At 33.7% G+C, this 17,894-nt stretch overlaps 2 protein-coding genes across 3 annotated transcripts; one reads left to right on the top strand and one right to left on the bottom strand.

The window, feature by feature from the left end:
* Nucleotides 1-1,257: 1,257 nt before the first annotated feature.
* On the top strand, nt 1,258-2,712 carry LOC112784373 (protein EARLY FLOWERING 4-like). The gene has a single exon (XM_025827555.3). It carries the CDS (start codon nt 1,447-1,449, stop codon nt 1,882-1,884), a length of 438 nt encoding a protein of 145 aa, XP_025683340.1. The 5' UTR covers nt 1,258-1,446; the 3' UTR covers nt 1,885-2,712.
* A 914-nt stretch (nt 2,713-3,626) lies between these two features.
* Nucleotides 3,627-8,202, bottom strand: LOC112784239 (peptidyl-prolyl cis-trans isomerase CYP20-1). 2 transcript variants are annotated; one of them, XM_025827388.2, is made up of 7 exons: nt 7,899-8,202; nt 7,733-7,811; nt 5,331-5,378; nt 5,202-5,225; nt 4,842-5,024; nt 4,348-4,423; nt 3,627-4,016 (listed from the first exon to the last, which is right to left on the bottom strand). In XM_025827388.2, the coding sequence occupies exons 1-7, from the start codon at nt 8,052-8,054 to the stop codon at nt 3,878-3,880; spliced, it is 705 nt and encodes a 234-aa protein (XP_025683173.1). In that variant the 5' UTR covers nt 8,055-8,202; the 3' UTR covers nt 3,627-3,877. The 2 variants fall into 2 exon arrangements, with proteins under 2 accessions (XP_025683173.1, XP_025683175.1); XM_025827390.3 differs by having other exon boundaries at nt 4,362-4,423.
* Between the last annotated feature and the right edge of the window lie 9,692 nt (nt 8,203-17,894).

Here is a 17,894-nt window from a genome sequence, read left to right as displayed (position 1 = left end):
CTTTTGTTTAAAATTAAAATCATTTTATTTTTTTAAATTGTTCCAATAAATTGTTAAAATAGCTCTTTCATTAAGAAACATGAATTTTTTGAATAACGTTATCTCTAATAAAATTACAATTATAAAAAACCATTTTAACAATTTATTATAATATTAAGAATGATTTTAAAAATAAAAAACACTGGAAATAATTTTAACAGTAGAAAAAAATTTTAACGACCAACACAATACTTTATCCTATTATTAGCAATATTTACTTTATATAATTTCAAGCGATCCAGAGTTAATTTAATATCTCATTATTTCTTTTGGAAATAGTACATTTTATTATAAATATTAATTATTAAATGATATAGATCTATAAGTATATATATATTTTTTCAAAATATCGACTGATTATTTACAGAAAAAATACCGAAATTATATGTAAAATAAGTAGACAATTTTTTTATGAAAGTCTCTTTGATTGAATGTGTATAACATTAAATTCAAACAAAACACAAAAATATCTATTAAGATTATTATGAGTAGATATTTTTAAATATTTTATTTTAATAAATAAATATTAAATATATGAAAAATATAAATTTTTATGCTTGTTATAAAAAATTTTAAATTAATAACCTTAAATTTTTAAATTTTATATTTAATTCGTTAACATCTTTATAAGTATTGGTCACGAATTTGTGATTGAATTTGAACATAAACAAGTCAAAATTGAGATTGAGAAATTCAACTTATTAACTTATATTTTTATATAAAATGGTTGTGAGTCCTAATTTATCATCTTAATTATTCTCATAATATTTAAAAAAATAAAAATTCAAATATATATGTTATTTTTTAAAAGTATTAAAAATAAAATTTTAAAATTTTAATTTAAAAATTAAGAAAATAATTTAAAAAATAAATTAAAATTTTTAACTTTTCTATTATATATTTTGCAGTTTTAATTTATATTTTTGGCAAATCAAGCTTAAACTTTATAAATACTTTTTATTAATAAATCGATGAACCTAATTTAATTTTTAGAGATTATCTCAGCCCACCTAGCTAAATCCAAATAAACCATCGAAGAATTTAGAATATATATATATATATATATATATATATATATATATATATATATGTATGTATGTATGTGTGTGTGTGTGAAATTGTGAATCATGAAAGGAAAAAATAAAATAAAATAAAAGGAAACGTAAGCCTTCCTTTTGGAATAAAGTAATGAAAAATTCACACTTTATCATCACTTTCTTTTGGTGTCTGCAGACTTGCGTCCGTGACGCGCCTTATAAATATCATTGCTTCCTTCCACAACTCTCATCTCCCACACCATAAAAACAGATCCCAAACGAAATTTAAAAAAAAAAAAATGTGCAGCCAAACACAGCCTAACCGATCCTAACAACCACGTTCTCCTCTCTCTCCAATTCTTGATTTTGCATGCACATGACCAGCATTCGCTCATCCTCCTCCGCCGCAGAATCAACCATGGAAGACTCGTCAAACCACCGCCGCCACAAGAGCCACCGCCACCGTCCCTCAACCACCACCACCACCGTGAGCACCACGACCGGCGAATCGGACTGTGAGGTGGAGGAAGGGGAGGAAGGTGACCCTGAGGTTTGGGCCAACATGAACCGGAGCTTCCGTCAGGTTCAGTCGGTGCTGGACCGGAACAGAGCTCTGATCCAGCAGGTGAACGAGAACCACCAGTCTCGGATTCCCGATAAGATGGTGAAGAACGTTTCGCTCATTCAAGAGCTTAACGGTAACATTTCTAAGGTCGTTTCTATGTACTCTGATCTTAATTCCAACTTCACCAACGCCTGCCAGCACCGTTCCAAGAACGGTAACTCCCTCCGCCGCGGTGACAACTAATAATACTCATAATAATAATAATAATAATATGTCTATGCAATAATTATCTAAACTCAAAACTGGCTTCTTTCTCTCACTAACTTTCTTAATCGATCTCTGTTCGCTGTCTCAGTGTTGTTGTCCAATTCAGTTTGATTTTGATGCATTAAAGGTTTTATACATTCATTCAGTCACATAATTACCCTAAATCATTCACACGGTAGGTGGTTATTTTTACTCACATTGCGTTCGTTAATCGAATGCATGCATAAATCTGGTTTAGACAATGCATCAAAATTAAATTTATTTTAAATTATATCGACTGAAGTTAAAAATAGAATAACAAAACAGTTACTTCCGAATCTTCTCATCTTTCTAATCTCTATAGTAATTCATGTCATGCATGCAAGGATAGATGATACAAGTAGCTAGGTTAAGTCTTGTGATAATACACATTTGTTCGATTCTTGTATCCAGAGCTCAAGGGCTAACATGTTTACGTGGAGAGAAAATTAAGAAGATGAGATGATTTTCTTTTTAGTATGGTGTCATGTGTGTGTTATTTTCTGTTGCTGAAGTTGAGCAACTGTGATGGTAGTTTTGGGGTTTGTTTTGTCGTTTATGTCAAGTAAGGACGGTGAAGGCGAAGCATTGTATCGTCCTCTCTTGACACTCTTCTCTCTCTGTCTTATGTGTTTGTGATCTTCTTCTTCTTCTGCTATTGATGGCACTTTTGCTTGCCCTTGTAAGAATGATCAAGTTAGTATGATCTTGTTCAAGTTGACAGTGTCAGTGTTGTACTTGTACTTGTTGAATGTAAAATCAATAAAAAACAAAGTTAATTTTCAATCTGCATTGCCATATTTTCAGTATGCACTGACATATTATGATTGGGAAAAAAGGGTTTCAGAAATTCAGATTGTTTCATATGAATTGTTAATTCCCCATAAAGTCGTACTATATTGCTCTTTCTGAAGAAACAAGATATGAGGGGATTACATACACTTTCTTTTCATACCCCATATGACATAGACATATTCAGGGTAGCCATAACTGGTTACTGCTGAATGCTGAATAGAGTTCAATTCACATGAATACAAAAATCATGTGTGTAAAATTTGGATAGATATGGCCTATGGGCTTTATCATATGCATATGAGAAAGAAGATATTTTTCTTTTAGGGTAAATTCCAATTTCATCCCTGGAAGATGGAGACATTGACAATTTAGCCCATAAAGAAAATTAAACAAGCTTATAATACTCTTATACTTCATTTTTGACAATTTTTCTTATCCATATTGCTATTCATACACAAAAAATCAATCATTAAAAATTAATTAAACAATTTATATATTTATATACAAATATATAATAACTAATTTTAATTTTTTTTATATATATAATATTTTTGTTTTCTCTTATACACTTGTCCGTTAGTGTAAGCAAAATTGCGACTTTCAAACTAATTTGTCAAAGGGCTGAAATTGTCGGCCTTCAATCTCGTAAATGAAATGGTAAAAATTCAAGTGAAGTCGACTTCACGTGAAGTTGATACTGAGAGCCGTTAGATGAAAATTTAGTCAAATCAGTTAAATAATTTAATGGCTCTCAAGTATCAACTTCAAATGAAGTCAACTGCACCTGAGTTTCCACCATTCGTTTGACAAATTCGTTTCTTATCATTTGAAACTCTTATTTCATTATACTCTTTCAAATTCGTTTTTAAATTTAAGTTTTGGAACTTCTGGCAGATAACATATGATTACACAAAATAATTTCTATCCTTTCACAAAGATTAGTGTCTAGTGTAGACAAGCAAAATAGCAATAACAAAAACTTAAATCACCCTAATACAAAATACTAATCTTCAAACTTTGGTCATCTACCAGATGATTTTTAAAAATAGGAAAGTGTATATATATACAGAGAATTAATAAACCATGGTAGAAACAAGTCTTGACATTTTTACCGTTGGTAGAAACTAATCTCAATCTCAACTTTATATAAATGATGTCATGAAGTTAATTCTCCACTGTCTATTATGACAACCTTACTTTTTGGGGTGCCACTTTCACTTCCTTCAGCTTCAATCTTGTACAAAATGTCTATTCCTGAAAGTACCTTGCCAAATACAACATGGCGTCCATCCAACCTTATCAACAAACAAATAGAACCATGTGACTTTTCAGAAAAAGGCAATCAATTCTATGTACCATAATAAGGCCTAAGTACTATTTATCCAATTTGAGTTTAGGTTTTTCTTCTTAGGCTTTCTTCCTAGACCTAACTTGTCTGGAAAATTTTTCTATTTTAGGAAGGTGAATGTGCAAGGACTCTTTATTACTAATAGGAACGTGCTCATTTCCAAATTAGCATTGAAATGGAACTTGTACAAGTAAACTTTTCCTTTAACGGTTTTGTCCGGTTTTTATTATTCCAAAACTACAATTAGAATTGGAGTGTTGAAAAGCAATGCAAATTACCAGCCGGTTCTTACTGTTGTGATGAAAAACTGCGAGCCATTGGTATCTTGCCCGGAATTCGCCATTGACAAGTACCCTGATTATGCAAGTGCAAGGAGGACGAACAAAGTTAAATAATATGAGTAATTTTTATACACTGATAGTATTAAAATTTAAAAACAAAAAATGTTATGTGTATACAAAAAAAATCAGCCACCATGTATTTGTGTATAAATCTATATTGTTTAACTCATTTTCAATGTATATCATGTATTTCAACATGTATTTTATATCGGTGGCTGATTTTTTGTTTACACATAGCATAATTGAAAAACAAATTATACTTCATCCAATTAAATCTTTTATTTTTTTTATGACTATTCAAGTAATAAATATGAGAAAAAGTTAATTTTGCTAATGTGACAACATATGATTATGTCAAACATTTTTACAAATTTTCTATTCTTATGCAGTAAACATATTTCTATATCAGCTACAAAAGCACATGTGCTCACCTGGCCCATCATGCTTCACCTTGAAGTTTTCATCAGCAAACTTATCACCATAGATCGATTCACCACCTCGTCCATCACCTCGTGTGAAATCACCACCTTGGACCATAAAGCTTGGTATAATCCGATGGAATACGCTCCCTTTATAGTGAAGAGGCTTCCCACTTTTTCCAACCCCCTTCTCTCCTGAAATGTTCCAGGTTCATTGAGACTACAGAATTTTAGTACCTAGAGTGTTTAATTATAGATATCAAAATTGATCTATGATTGATCACTGGGTTAAGGGAGTAAAAATATCATAAATATAAATGGTGGCTCCAATTTAATGCTAAAGAATGAAGGAAGAAACAGTTGGTGATGTACCGGTGCAAAGCGCTCTGAAGTTTTCTGCACAAGAATATTACATATTAGTAACCAAAATGCTTCTCATGAAACTATCAGTACCAATGAACATTAGTAACAGACAATTCATTACGATATAGCATGCCATACCTACAGTTTTCGGAACTGTCTTCCCAAAAAGGCCCATGACTATGCGACCTGAAGCAAGAAAAAGATAACCATTTTAAGAGTTTTAGGTGACGTGCTGTGGTATCAAAAGGTAATAACATAATATGCATTATTTACATCTGCAGATCAAAGCTTTCCAGTCTTTAGCATGGTTAAGCAAGTCCTTTCTATTGCCTAATGGTGTGCTTGCAAATAGAGGTTTTGGAGGGAAAGAGACGAGTTTGAAGAATAAATAAGACTTTATTACACTCTTCAAGCCCTTTGATTTATTCTTTTTCTTTACCTTGGAGAGTAAAATACTTCCCTTGAACATCAAAACTCACACACACATACACTAAAGTATCTTAATTAAAGAAACACATAACAAGCTTGTCACATTTAAGACATTCAGATAGGAAACTAGCCATACTTAGGTGGCAAAACTTTGCATTAGTCATCACTGATAAGGCAAAGTAAATTAGGCGCTATGCTGCATATTTTTATGATTGTGTTGTTAATTGAAGTAGTGTAGTTTAGTTTATGTCATTATATAATATGTATTGTAAAAGTTGCATATTGCCTAATTCACGGCCTAGTTCAATATCTTTGACTTGGCCAACTCAAGGTGGGATTCTTCAGGTCCAAAAAAAAAAGGTGGGACTCTTAACTATTTTCTCTACAGTGGAGTTATTAACCTCACCAAGACGATGTCTCGGTGTCAATTTGTTATCAGAGCAAAATTTATTTGATTCAAAGGTACGGGTCTTTAGTGCGGTGGTCTTACTTCTGGTATGCTTTGTTATCATTCTAGGTTGTTAATTGTGGAGTTTCGAGTAATATCATTCTTTTTTATTTATTTCTTTCGGTGCCTTTTCTGTGGTGGTTATATTCCGTACATCATCATCATCGGTGTATCTCCATTATCATCTGTGCATCATTACCAGGCATCATCATTATAGTTGCAGCACCATAGTTGATAGTGCTCAACATTACTATCACATCTTTGCTGCATTTCAACATGAACAGCGTGAGATGGCTTCAACGCGTAGAACTGCCGAAAAAATTGAAAGAAAAGAACTACGCCGTCAAGTGAAGTTGCAAGAACAAGTTCTTTTCATTACTCTTCCTTTCATTACTCTTCCTCTTCTGAAGGTGAAGAGGGAGTGTGAAGCTCAAGCTGAAGAAGCATGCATTAATGTGATGGGAGAATCTTAACCATCAACAGAGCAAAAGATATGAGATACAATGCGACAGGAACTCAATAGAAAGTTCCAAGTTATTTGGTTCACCAATTTTTGATTCCTAAGTATTTAGCTTTATGAGTTGTGGTCTTGTGTCGTGCTTTACATGTAGACAAATCTTCAGAACAGGAAGAATAATGAAAAAGATTGACATTATCCTTTTTACTAGAAGAATTGTCGTCACTCATCTTGTCATGATCATTTCGAACATTTTCATATTTGCAAGCTGTTCTTGCAACTTCTTAACTTAGCGGTGTCGTTCTTCCATTTAAATTTCTTGGACATTTCTACGCGTTTTGTAGCCATGTTACACTACTATGTTGATGTTGAAATGCAGCAACGATGCAACAGTAATATTGAACACTATATACAAATGGTGATGCAACGGTAATGATGATGCCTTGACGATGATGATGATGCTACATAAATAATAATGGAGATGCACCGACTATGATGTAATGATGATAGAAACCAAAAGAAATAAATAGAAAGGAATGATAATACCTAAAACTCCCCAACAAACAACTCATACTGATGAGGACACATGCCAGCACTAATTTTGCTCTGATACCAAACTGATGCTGAGACGTCAAGAACCCACCTGGGTGGCTAAGCTAACATATTAAACTAGACTTCCGACACTTAAAAAGAGCTTAAAGTAAAAAAGCATAAAACTTATATGTCATAAGTCTATATTTATTCAACTTGTGGAATAAAATGATACATAGTCTTATTTAAATTAGAGAAAAAATGAGAAGTCTTCGTGAATTAGGCGATGTAAGACTTTTACAATACATAATACAACATAATAACATAAACTAAATTATAGGACTTTAATCAACAACACAAATAAAAACATAAAACTATACTCTGCATCAATATGCAATATGGTACTATCATGTTCAATTCCATTTCAGAATCAAATCATTCTTATAATTTTTTTCTTTTATTTTTTTAAAAGCTACATGGAATGCATAATTCTCAGGATGGTCTAGTGTGCGATAATATGCTAAAATTGCTCCACCCAATTTGCAAAATTTCACACTCAACTCAATTGCCAAAACCAGAACCATATCATGATAACAAGATAGAGCTAAAGCCAAAATACTCTTATGGGAACCAAATAAGAAAAAATCCCAACTTTATAATGAATGAAAAGCATACCCGCTAATTTTCCACCAATCTGAACATCAAAATACACCTTATGCGTCACACCCTCCAAATTTTCTCCATCTAGGTCACCCTGAAGAGTCCCAAAAATGCGATTGAAGGTGTATCAAATAATACAAGGAAGAAAGAGCATTTTTTTTTAGAGAGAATGAATGCTCACAGTTGCGGAGTGATGAGTGGTTATTTTTCTATTAGAGGAAGCTCGATGTGCTGAGTCATCCACCAACTTGAGCTGAAGGAACGCGATGGTTGCGCAGAGAAGGAAGAGCCATATCATGCAAGAACAAATCAGTGTTCCAGTGGCTCTGGATGCCATTTTTTATCTCTGATGTGAGAATTGGGATTCATGAATTAGATCTGATTAAGGATAATTAACTTCATCGGTCCCAAGCTTTTGGACTTTTTGGGGATCTATTCACAGTTTCACACTTTCACTTTCACTTTCACACACTACTTAATTTTTTTTTTTTTTTGGTGACTCACACACTACTTAATTATTATCGAACTAAGTCATTTTTCTTTTTTCAAAAGTATGAATTTTCACTTACAAAATCCACAGGTAGAAGTTCCAGGAAATAACTTTTAATCTTTATTTTTTAATTTTTATCTTAATAAATATGCAACAAATAAATTAAAAATTAAATTTTGCATCTTCTTATATAAATTTTTTTTAGTGAAAAATTTTCTATTAAAATACATGTTAGAAAAATTTTTTTCTCTAGTGTGAGATTTTATCATAATTTGATCGAAATAATAGATGAGTCTTTTAATAACAAGGTTTTAAAAATTAAACCAATCATTAAACTATTCTAACTACTAATTTATCAATTTAAAAATTTAATAGATTTAATAGTAATTCAATCGAAATAATCCAATAATAATAAAATAATATATAAAATTATAAATAAATATAAAAAATATAAATACTTTTTAATATAAATCTTAAAATTATATAAATTAAAAATATAGTATCAATCAAAATCTCATAATCTTATGTAAGTACAACACAATATTAAAATTGAAAAAAAAAATCAAATATCAAAAGATTAATATTTTTTATATATGCATAAAATCTATAAGGATCCCGTTAGGGAGACAATGGACTATTTGTACAATGTGTACAATAGCTATTGAATTATAAAATGAACATCTCCATACTATCTAGAATAATCATCCGAGTACTAGCGATAATAAACATCTTCCCAAAAGTTTAAACTAATTTTAAAATTCACCAAGGATCGAATTCTTGACCTTTCGGATCTAGCGCTCTAATACCATGTCATGATACCACTCATCCCAAAAGCTTCAGCTGATAGGAAAAGGTAACACTAATAATTATATCTCTAATACTCCATTGTACACATTGTATAAATATTCCATTGGCTCCTCATACTTTCCCAATCTATAATACTATATATTATTTGTTACAAAATGATAAAAAATAAATACACAAAAAATATTTATCATTTTAATTATATTTTAATTTTAACTTTTTTATTTAAAAAGTATATTTTATAGTACAGAATGTTAGGCAGCTAAAGAGGAACACGAACATAGTGTGGCAGAGATAAAGATGTTAAAATAGATGAGTGGTCATACGCGATTAGATAAAATAAGGAACGAAGATATAAGAGAGAGAAAGTTGGAGTAGCACCTATTGTGAAAAAGATGGTAGAATCCCGTCTCATGTGGTTTGAACATGTGAGAAGAAGACCGATAGAGCACCCAATCAGGAGGGTGGATGAGATGGAAGATAAACAAGGGGTGAAAGGCAGAGGAAGATTTAAGAAGACCATCCATAAGGTGGTCAAACGAGATCTACATTTAAACGATCTTTGTGTAGACATAATATATGATAGAGTTCAATGTCGTCGTTTGATTCATGAAGGCGATCCCACCTAGTGGGATAAGGCTTTGATGTTTTTATTGTTGTATTAAAAAAAGTATATTTTATATCTTTTAAATTTTAATATATGTGTAATTTAAATTAAATATATTATATAAATATTTTAAAGATGAATATAATTTATGATAAAAAAATAACATAAATATTAAAAAAATCAAATATTTATTTATTTATTTTTTGTTTAATGAATCTTATTACGGGACAAGGCAAACTTAGCCCAAACAACAAAGCAAAACGATGACAAGCCACGTATAAGCACTCTAATTACTATCACTAGTTCACTACATTCAAATAAAGTTAATAAAAAAAAACTCAAATTGATTCTTAAGAAATTTTAAATCGGACATTTTGATTTTCAATAAATTTTTATTCTCAAAAAGTCCTCAAGAATTATTTCTACCGGATAGGTTGATCTTTGTGTCATTTTGAAAGGAAACTAATTTATCTTAGAGTGTACTTTTTAATGATCTAATTGACTTATGTTATAATAAAATTTATTAGAGACTTATTTGTCCAACACACATATGAAAAAATTTATTCAAAGCACTTTAGAGACCAATGTTTTCAACAAGAGTAATTCTCAAGGACTTTTAGAAAATAAAAATATAAAGACTAAAGTCTCTGATAAAAAATTCTTTAGGGACTAAAATAAATATTTACTAAAAAAATTTTCTCTCACCTAGCTCCCTTCTCATAAAAAAAAAATTGTGTTCCTAATCCTAATTGGTTGCGAAAATGAATTGTTAGAAATAGGCCACGGGAGCAAAGAAGGCGTTGTGAGTGAGAGACATTGATTTAGGTAAATAAAAGAAAGCTTGTTTGTTGGACTTATACTTAGTCTAAATACCCAAACACTTAGTACATATGTCCAAAATCACTCATTAAACCTAGCCTAGATACTCCTCTATGACATAATAGATAACACTAAAACAACATTAACGTGAGCAACCTGCCAGTCTTCAGTTCTCAATAGGCAACAACTTCTCTTTTTCTATGTCATTGCATCATCAACCTTCTCTCTTTGCCTCTCCTTCTCACACCCTTCTCCTTTTCTCTTGTTGTTCGGAGCTGCCTCTTTTTCTTTTGTGCTCATCGCCAAAACTAGAGGAAAGCACGATGAGCAACACGAGACGGCAAGAACAATTAATGACAAGACCACGACGAGCATGGCTAAAGGCACACATAGGAGGCGAGCACTGTTGGAGGTGCACGACAGAGGGTGAATGCAACGCTGGAGTAGATGTTTTTCATATCTAGATTTTGATCTATTTTGCAACAATGCAATTTTTGAGATTTATAAAAAACCAGTCGGTTCTTAATCAATTGTCAGTCAGTTTTTTGGTTCAGAAACAATTTTTGACACTAGCGGTTTTTCATGCAGACTAAATTGTATTTTTCACGAGTTCTGATATGACTGGCCGATTCAATTTGGTTTTTAAAACATTAGTTAATATTCAAAATTATTTCTCAAAGATAACTCATTCTCCAAATTAGTTCTCGAAAGATTTATTTAGTCATATTAGTCCCTAAAAGACACAATCATAAGTCAAATTTATCATTCTGTCCATTAGATGATGACGTGTTACGTTAAAAGCCATATGACATGATAACGTGGAAGGTTAATGTCACATATCACAAAATGATTGGTTGAAACATGTCATTAACTTACTATGTTATCATATGTCACGTGATATTTAACGTGACATGTCATTATCTTACTTATGAAAGGACCACTTTGATTTACAATTATATCTTTTGAGAACTAATATGTCTACTAAATTATCCGAGAAATAATTTAGAGAATGAGTTATTTTCAGAGATGAATTTGAGTATTAACCTCTTTTAATAAAAATAGTTATATTTATTAGGGTAAATGACTTTATTAAACCAAAGAAGAAACAATGTAACGCAATTCACCCAAAGCCAAAATCTACACGTGAATCACCCAGGCCAGCTGAAGGTTGTAGAAGGCTTAGAGAAGGGGGTTGAATCTATGACCTTCTTTTAAGTTACTATAATAACCCTTTTAAAACTAACTTGAAATCTGAATCTATTTGAACTCAGCAGTAGAAAATTTATGAGACAATTTCATTTTTTCTCATGAATATTAGAAAACAGAACAGAGCAGGGAAGAGAGAAGCTGACACCATCTTGTATCCTGGTTCGGTTGCCTTGTGCAATGCAACCTACGTCCAGTCTCCACCACAACAGTGGTAGAATTTCCACTATAGTTAAAGTATTATATACACCAATTTCACATGATTGACACAATCCTTTCACACTCAAGTTCTAACCTAACTTGACTTGGTTATGCTAATACCTAACTCTTCATTCTTAGTTTAAGTTTGGTTTTTAAAACATTAGTTAATATTCAAAATTATTTCTCAAAGATAACTCATTCTCCAAATTAGTTCTCGAAATATTTATTTAGTCATATTAGTCCCTAAAAGACACAATCATAAGTCAAATTTATCATTCTGTCCATTAGATGATGACATGTTACATTAAAAGCCACATGACATGATAACGTGGAAGGTTAATGTCACATATCACAAAATGATTGGTTGAAACATGTCATTAACTTACTATGTTATCATATGTCACGTGATATTTAACGTGACATGTCATTATTTTACTTATGAAAGGACCACTTTGATTTACAATTATATCTTTTGAGAACTAATATGTCTACTAAATTATCCGAGAAATAATTTAGAGAATGAGTTATTTTCAGAGACGAATTTGAGTATTAACCTCTTTTAATAAAAATAGTTATATTTATTAGGGTAAATGACTTTATTAAACCAAAGAAGAAACAATGTAACGCAATTCACCCAAAGCCAAAATCTACACGTGAATCACCCAGGCCAGCTGAAGGTAGTAGAAGGCTTAGAGAAGGGGGTTGAATCTATGACCTTCTTTTAAGTTACTATAATAACCCTTTTAAAACTAACTTGAAATCTGAATCTATTTGAACTCAGCAGTAGAAAATTTATGAGACAATTTCATTTTGTCTCATGAATATCAGAAAACAGAACAGAGCAGGGAAGAGAGAAGCTGACACCATCTTGTATCTTGGTTCGGTTGCCTTGTGCAATGCAACCTACGTCCAGTCTCCACCACAACAGTGGTAGAATTTCCACTATAGTTAAAGTATTACATACACCAATTTCACATGATTGACACAATCCTTTTACACTCAAGTTCTAACCTAACTTGACTTGGTTATGCTAATACCTAACTCTTCACTCTTAGTGCTAACCCAACTAAGAAAGGGATACCTCACAGGTACAAGATACAAGACACAGACTTAACCTAAAGAAATCTGAAATAACTCTAGGCTTTTCACTCATGTGTATCTCTCTGCCTTTTTCTCTCTTGGCTTTTTCAATGACTCTCTCATTCAGCCTTTTACCTCAAGAAATTACAGAAAAATAAACATTGAAAAGAAAATTATAATCTGTAAAACATGAGGGACTCAACAATAGCCTCTTTGCTATGTGATAAACCAGATTTGCTAGCCTCTGATTCAGTTCTTCATTCTGGCGGAAAGCTCCTTTGACTAGGAACCACTGTCCAAGTAGATGAACTTCTTCAGAGAGCTCTTCTCAGAACATACACCACAAGAACACTAGTTTTCTCTCCTTGTTCTTCTGAATGGTGAACTAACTTCTTTTGTATCTCCTTGCATGTTGCTTAGTTGCTCTCCCTAGGTCAACTCTCGAGTTTTGTGCTTCACCAACCCACCATCTCACTTTTTCCCATTAATCCTCAGAATAGGAATATTGGTTCTGACCTTCTCTTGTTGACCGAAAGCTATATGACAGCAGAAACAAATGTTTCCAATGGTAAACCCATATTTCAACCATTGAAAAACAACTTAGTCCCCAAGACACACTTGTAACCGTAGATGCACAACAGTGAAGAACAAAAAATATCTTTCCCATGTATCCCATTTCGGACTGGTAGAGGGTTGGAAAGAAGAGAAGAAAGCAATATGCATGCAATAGAAAATGTGTTACTGGTGCACGAATTATGAATCACACTTTTCACAACTCGTACCACTGACCAGCAAGTGCACTGGGTCGTCCAAGTAATACCTCACGTGAGTAAGGGTCGAATCCCACGGAGATTGTTGGTTTGAAGCAATCTATGGTTATCTTGTAAATCTTAGTCAGGAAGTCAATTATGTTTATCAGTTGAATTGCAAATAAACAATAGAGCATGGATTAAAGGTTACTTGTTATGCAGTAATGGAGAATATGTTGGAATTTTGGAGATGCTTTGTCTTCTGAATCTCTGCTTTCCTCTGTCTTCTTGTTCACGTACGCACGTCCTCCTATGGCAAGCTGTGTGTTGGTGGATCACCGTTGTCAATGGCTACCTTCCATCCTTCCAGTGAAAACTACGCTCACGCGCTCTGTCACAGCACGGCTAATCACCGGTTGGTTCTCGATCCGGTTGGAATAGGATTTACTATCCTTTTGCGTCTGTCACTAACGCCCAGCCTTCAGGAGTTTGAAGCTCATCACAGTCATTCAATCCTTGAATCCTACTCGGAATACCACAGACAAGGTTTAGACTTTCCGGATTCTCATGAATGCCGCCATCAGTTCTAGCTTATACCACGGAGATTCTGATTAAGGAATCTAAGAGATACTTATTCAATCGTACATAGAACGGAGGTGGTTGTCAGGCACACGTTCATGATTTGAGGAAGGTGATGAGTGTCACAGATCATCACCTCCATCACAGTTAAGCGCGAATGAACATCTTAGATAGGAACAAGCGTGTTTGAATGGAAAACAGAAATACTTGCATTAATTCATCGAGACACAGCAGAGCTCCTCACCCCCAACAATGGGGTTTAGAGACTCATGCCGTCAGAGAATATAAAGTTTAGATCTAAAATGTCATGAGGTCCAAAATAATTCTCTAAAAGTTGTTTAAATACTAAACTAGTAACCTAGGTTTACAAAGGTGAGTAGACTATGATGGATGATGCAGAGATCCACTTCTGGGGCCCACTTGGTGTGTGCTGGGGCTGAGATTTAAGCAAGTCACGTGCAGAGGCCATTTGTGGAGTTGAACGCCAGTTTATGTGCCAGTTTGGACGTTCAACTCCAGCTTTTGATCCTTTTCTGGCGCTGGACGCCAGAATTGGGCAGAGAACTGGCGTTGAACGCCAGTTTACGTCATCTATCCTTATGCAAAGTATGGACTATTACATATTGCTGGAAATCCCTAGATGTCTACTTTCCAACGCAATTGGAAGCATGCCATTTCGAGTTCTGTAGCTCCAGAAAATCTACTTTGAGTGCAGGGAGGTCAGAATCCAACAGCATCAGCAGTCCTTTTTCAGCCTGAATCAGATTTTTGCTCAGCTCCTTCAATTTCAGCCAGAAAAATACCTGAAATTACAGAAAAACACAAAACTCATAGTAAAGTCCAGAAATATGAATTTTTTTCTAAAAACTAATGAAAATAGACTAAAAACTAACTAGAACATACTCAAAACTATATGAAATTAACCCCAAAAAGCGTATAAAATATCTGCTCATCACAACACCAAACTTAAACTGTTGCTTGTCCTCAAGCAACTAGACAAATAAAATAGAAGAATAATAGGTTGAGAAGCAATAATATCTCAGAGTTTTTGAGTGAAGCTCAGATTCTAATTAGATGAGCGGGGCTAGTAGCTTTTTGCTTCTGAACAGTTTTGGCATCTCACTTTATCCATTGAAGCTCAGAGTGATTGGCATCTATAGGAACTTAGAATTCAGATAGTGTTATTGATTCTCTTAGTTCAGTGTGATGATTCTTGAACACAGCTTCTTTATGAGTCTTGGTCGTGGCCCTAAGCACTTTATTTTCTAGTATTACCACCGGATACATAAATGTCACAGACACATAACTGGGTGAATCTTTCAGATTGTGACTCAGCTTTGCTAAAGTCCCCAATTAGAGGTGTCCAGGGTTCTTAAGCACACTCTTCTTTTTGCCTTGGACCTTGACTTTAACCGCTCAGTCTCAAGTTTTCACTTGACACCTTCACGCCACAAGCACATGGCTAGGGACAGCTTGGTTTAGCCGCTTAGACCAGGATTTTAGTCCTTTAGGTCCTCCTATCCACTAATGCTCAAAGCCTTGGGATCCCTTTTTTTTTGCCCTTGCCTTTTGGTTTTAAGGGTTAATGGCTTTTTCTGCTTGCTTTTTTTTTTTTCTGCAAGCTTTGTTCTTTGCTGCTTTTTCTTGCTTCAAGAATCATTTTTATGATTTTTTAGATTATCAATAACATGTCTCATGTTCATCATTCTTTCAAGAGCCAACATATTTAACAGTCTTAAACAACAAATTCAAAAGACATATGCACTGTTCAAGCATTCATTCAGAAGACAGAAAGCATTGCCACCACATTTAACTAATTAGAATTTCTCTTATTAAAACTCTAAATTTTATTGCCTCTTATTCAAAAGATCTACTACTTTATTCATGTTTGCTGATGATGAGAAAAATAAACTATAGCTTAATTGGAGATAAAATCAAAATAGATACTAATTACTACTATATGACTCCTAAGGTAAACTTCTATAAGGACACTGTCACAGAGTTAAGGCAGAAATTGGAAATTAACAACCTTTATTCTGGGGGAACGGGGGTTCCTCTGATCCTTGGGGTGCTTGGTCCTACAAGAGAAGACTTTTGGCGCTTCAATTCCCTTAAGTCACGCCCTTGCTCCTCTTGTTCTTTAAACATATAGGTCAGCATTTGACTGTGTTCCTTCTGTTCTTTTATTATTTGCTCCATAGCTTCCCGTATCTTGGTAACAGACGTCTCGAGATACTCCCAGTATTCAAATTGAGGGATCTCTGGAAGGAATTCCTGTGCTCTCTTCTTGATGGGATCCTCCTGTGCTTGTTGTTTTTCCATTGATGCTTTGGTGATTGGCTTCTCAATTGGGATATACTCAGTTATTCCCATCCTTACTCCAGCGTCCTTGCAGAGCAGAGAAATCACGCTCGGATAAGCCAACCTGGCCTCTTTAGAATTTTTGTTAGCAATTTTGTAGAGTTCAGTTGAAATCAGCTGATGAACCTCCACTTCCTTTCCCATCATGATGCAATGGATCATCACTGCTCTTTTAACTGTGACTTCAGAACGGTTGCTAGTAGGCAACAGAGAACGCCCAATGAAGTCTAGCCATCCTCTGGCGACTGGTTTGAGATCCTCTCTCTTGAGTTGATTTGGGACACCCTTTGTGTTGGTGGTCCACCTGGCTCCAGGGATACATATGTCCTCTAGAATCTTATCCAGGTCAATGTCTGCTCTCATCATCCTCCTGTTGAAGGAGTCTGGATCATCCTTTAGTTGAGGTAGCTTTAAGATCTCTCTGATCTTGTCAGGGGTGGTATGAACAATCTTTCCTCTGACCATGGTCCGAAATTCATAGAAGGCAGTTCCAGATAGTTTTTGCTTGTCAGTCTGCCACATATTAGCATAGAACTCCTGGACCATGTTCCTTCCTACTTTCGTTTCAGGATTAGCTAGGACTTTCCAATTCCTGATTCGAATTTGCTCCTGGATCTCCGGATATTCATCTTCTTTCAGATCGAATCTAACTTCCGGGATCACTGATCTCAGACCCATTACTTTAAGATAATGGTCTGAATGTTCTTTAGATAAGAACTTCCCTTGATTCCAAAGTGGTTTTGGAACGCTCTCTTTCTTGCCTCTTGGAGTGGGTTGTTTTCCTTTAGGAGCCATGATCTTAGTGATCTCGGATAAACACACCAAACTTAGAGGTTTGCTTGTCCTCAAGCAAAAGAAAAGAAGGGAGAGGGATAGAAGGAGAGCTAGGTGTAATTGTTGATGGAGGAGGAGGGAGGCCGAACCCAAATTTAAAGGGATGGGGGGTGGGTTTTCGAAAAATTGGAAAAGATAAGATAAAAAGATTGAGTTGAAAAAGATAAGATAGAAGATATAGTTTAATTTTGAAAAGATATGATAGATTTTTGAAAAAGATAAATCTGAATTTTGAAAAAGATAATATGGAGATTTGAAAAAGATATGGATTAGTTGAAAAGATTTTTGAGTGAAAAAGATAGATTTGTTTTCTGAAAAGATTTGAAAAGAGTTTGGATTGAATTTGAAAAGAGGGATTTTTAGAAATTAAGGATTTTAGAAATCAGGGTTCTTAACATGTTCATGTAAAAATCATGCATTGAAACATAAAATTTGAAATTAAAATGG

The sequence above is a fragment of the Arachis hypogaea genome, chromosome 20, assembly GCF_003086295.3.
Source record: "Arachis hypogaea cultivar Tifrunner chromosome 20, arahy.Tifrunner.gnm2.J5K5, whole genome shotgun sequence".
Taxonomy (NCBI): domain Eukaryota; kingdom Viridiplantae; phylum Streptophyta; class Magnoliopsida; order Fabales; family Fabaceae; genus Arachis; species Arachis hypogaea.
This window is presented reverse-complemented; position numbering and strand designations above follow the sequence as displayed.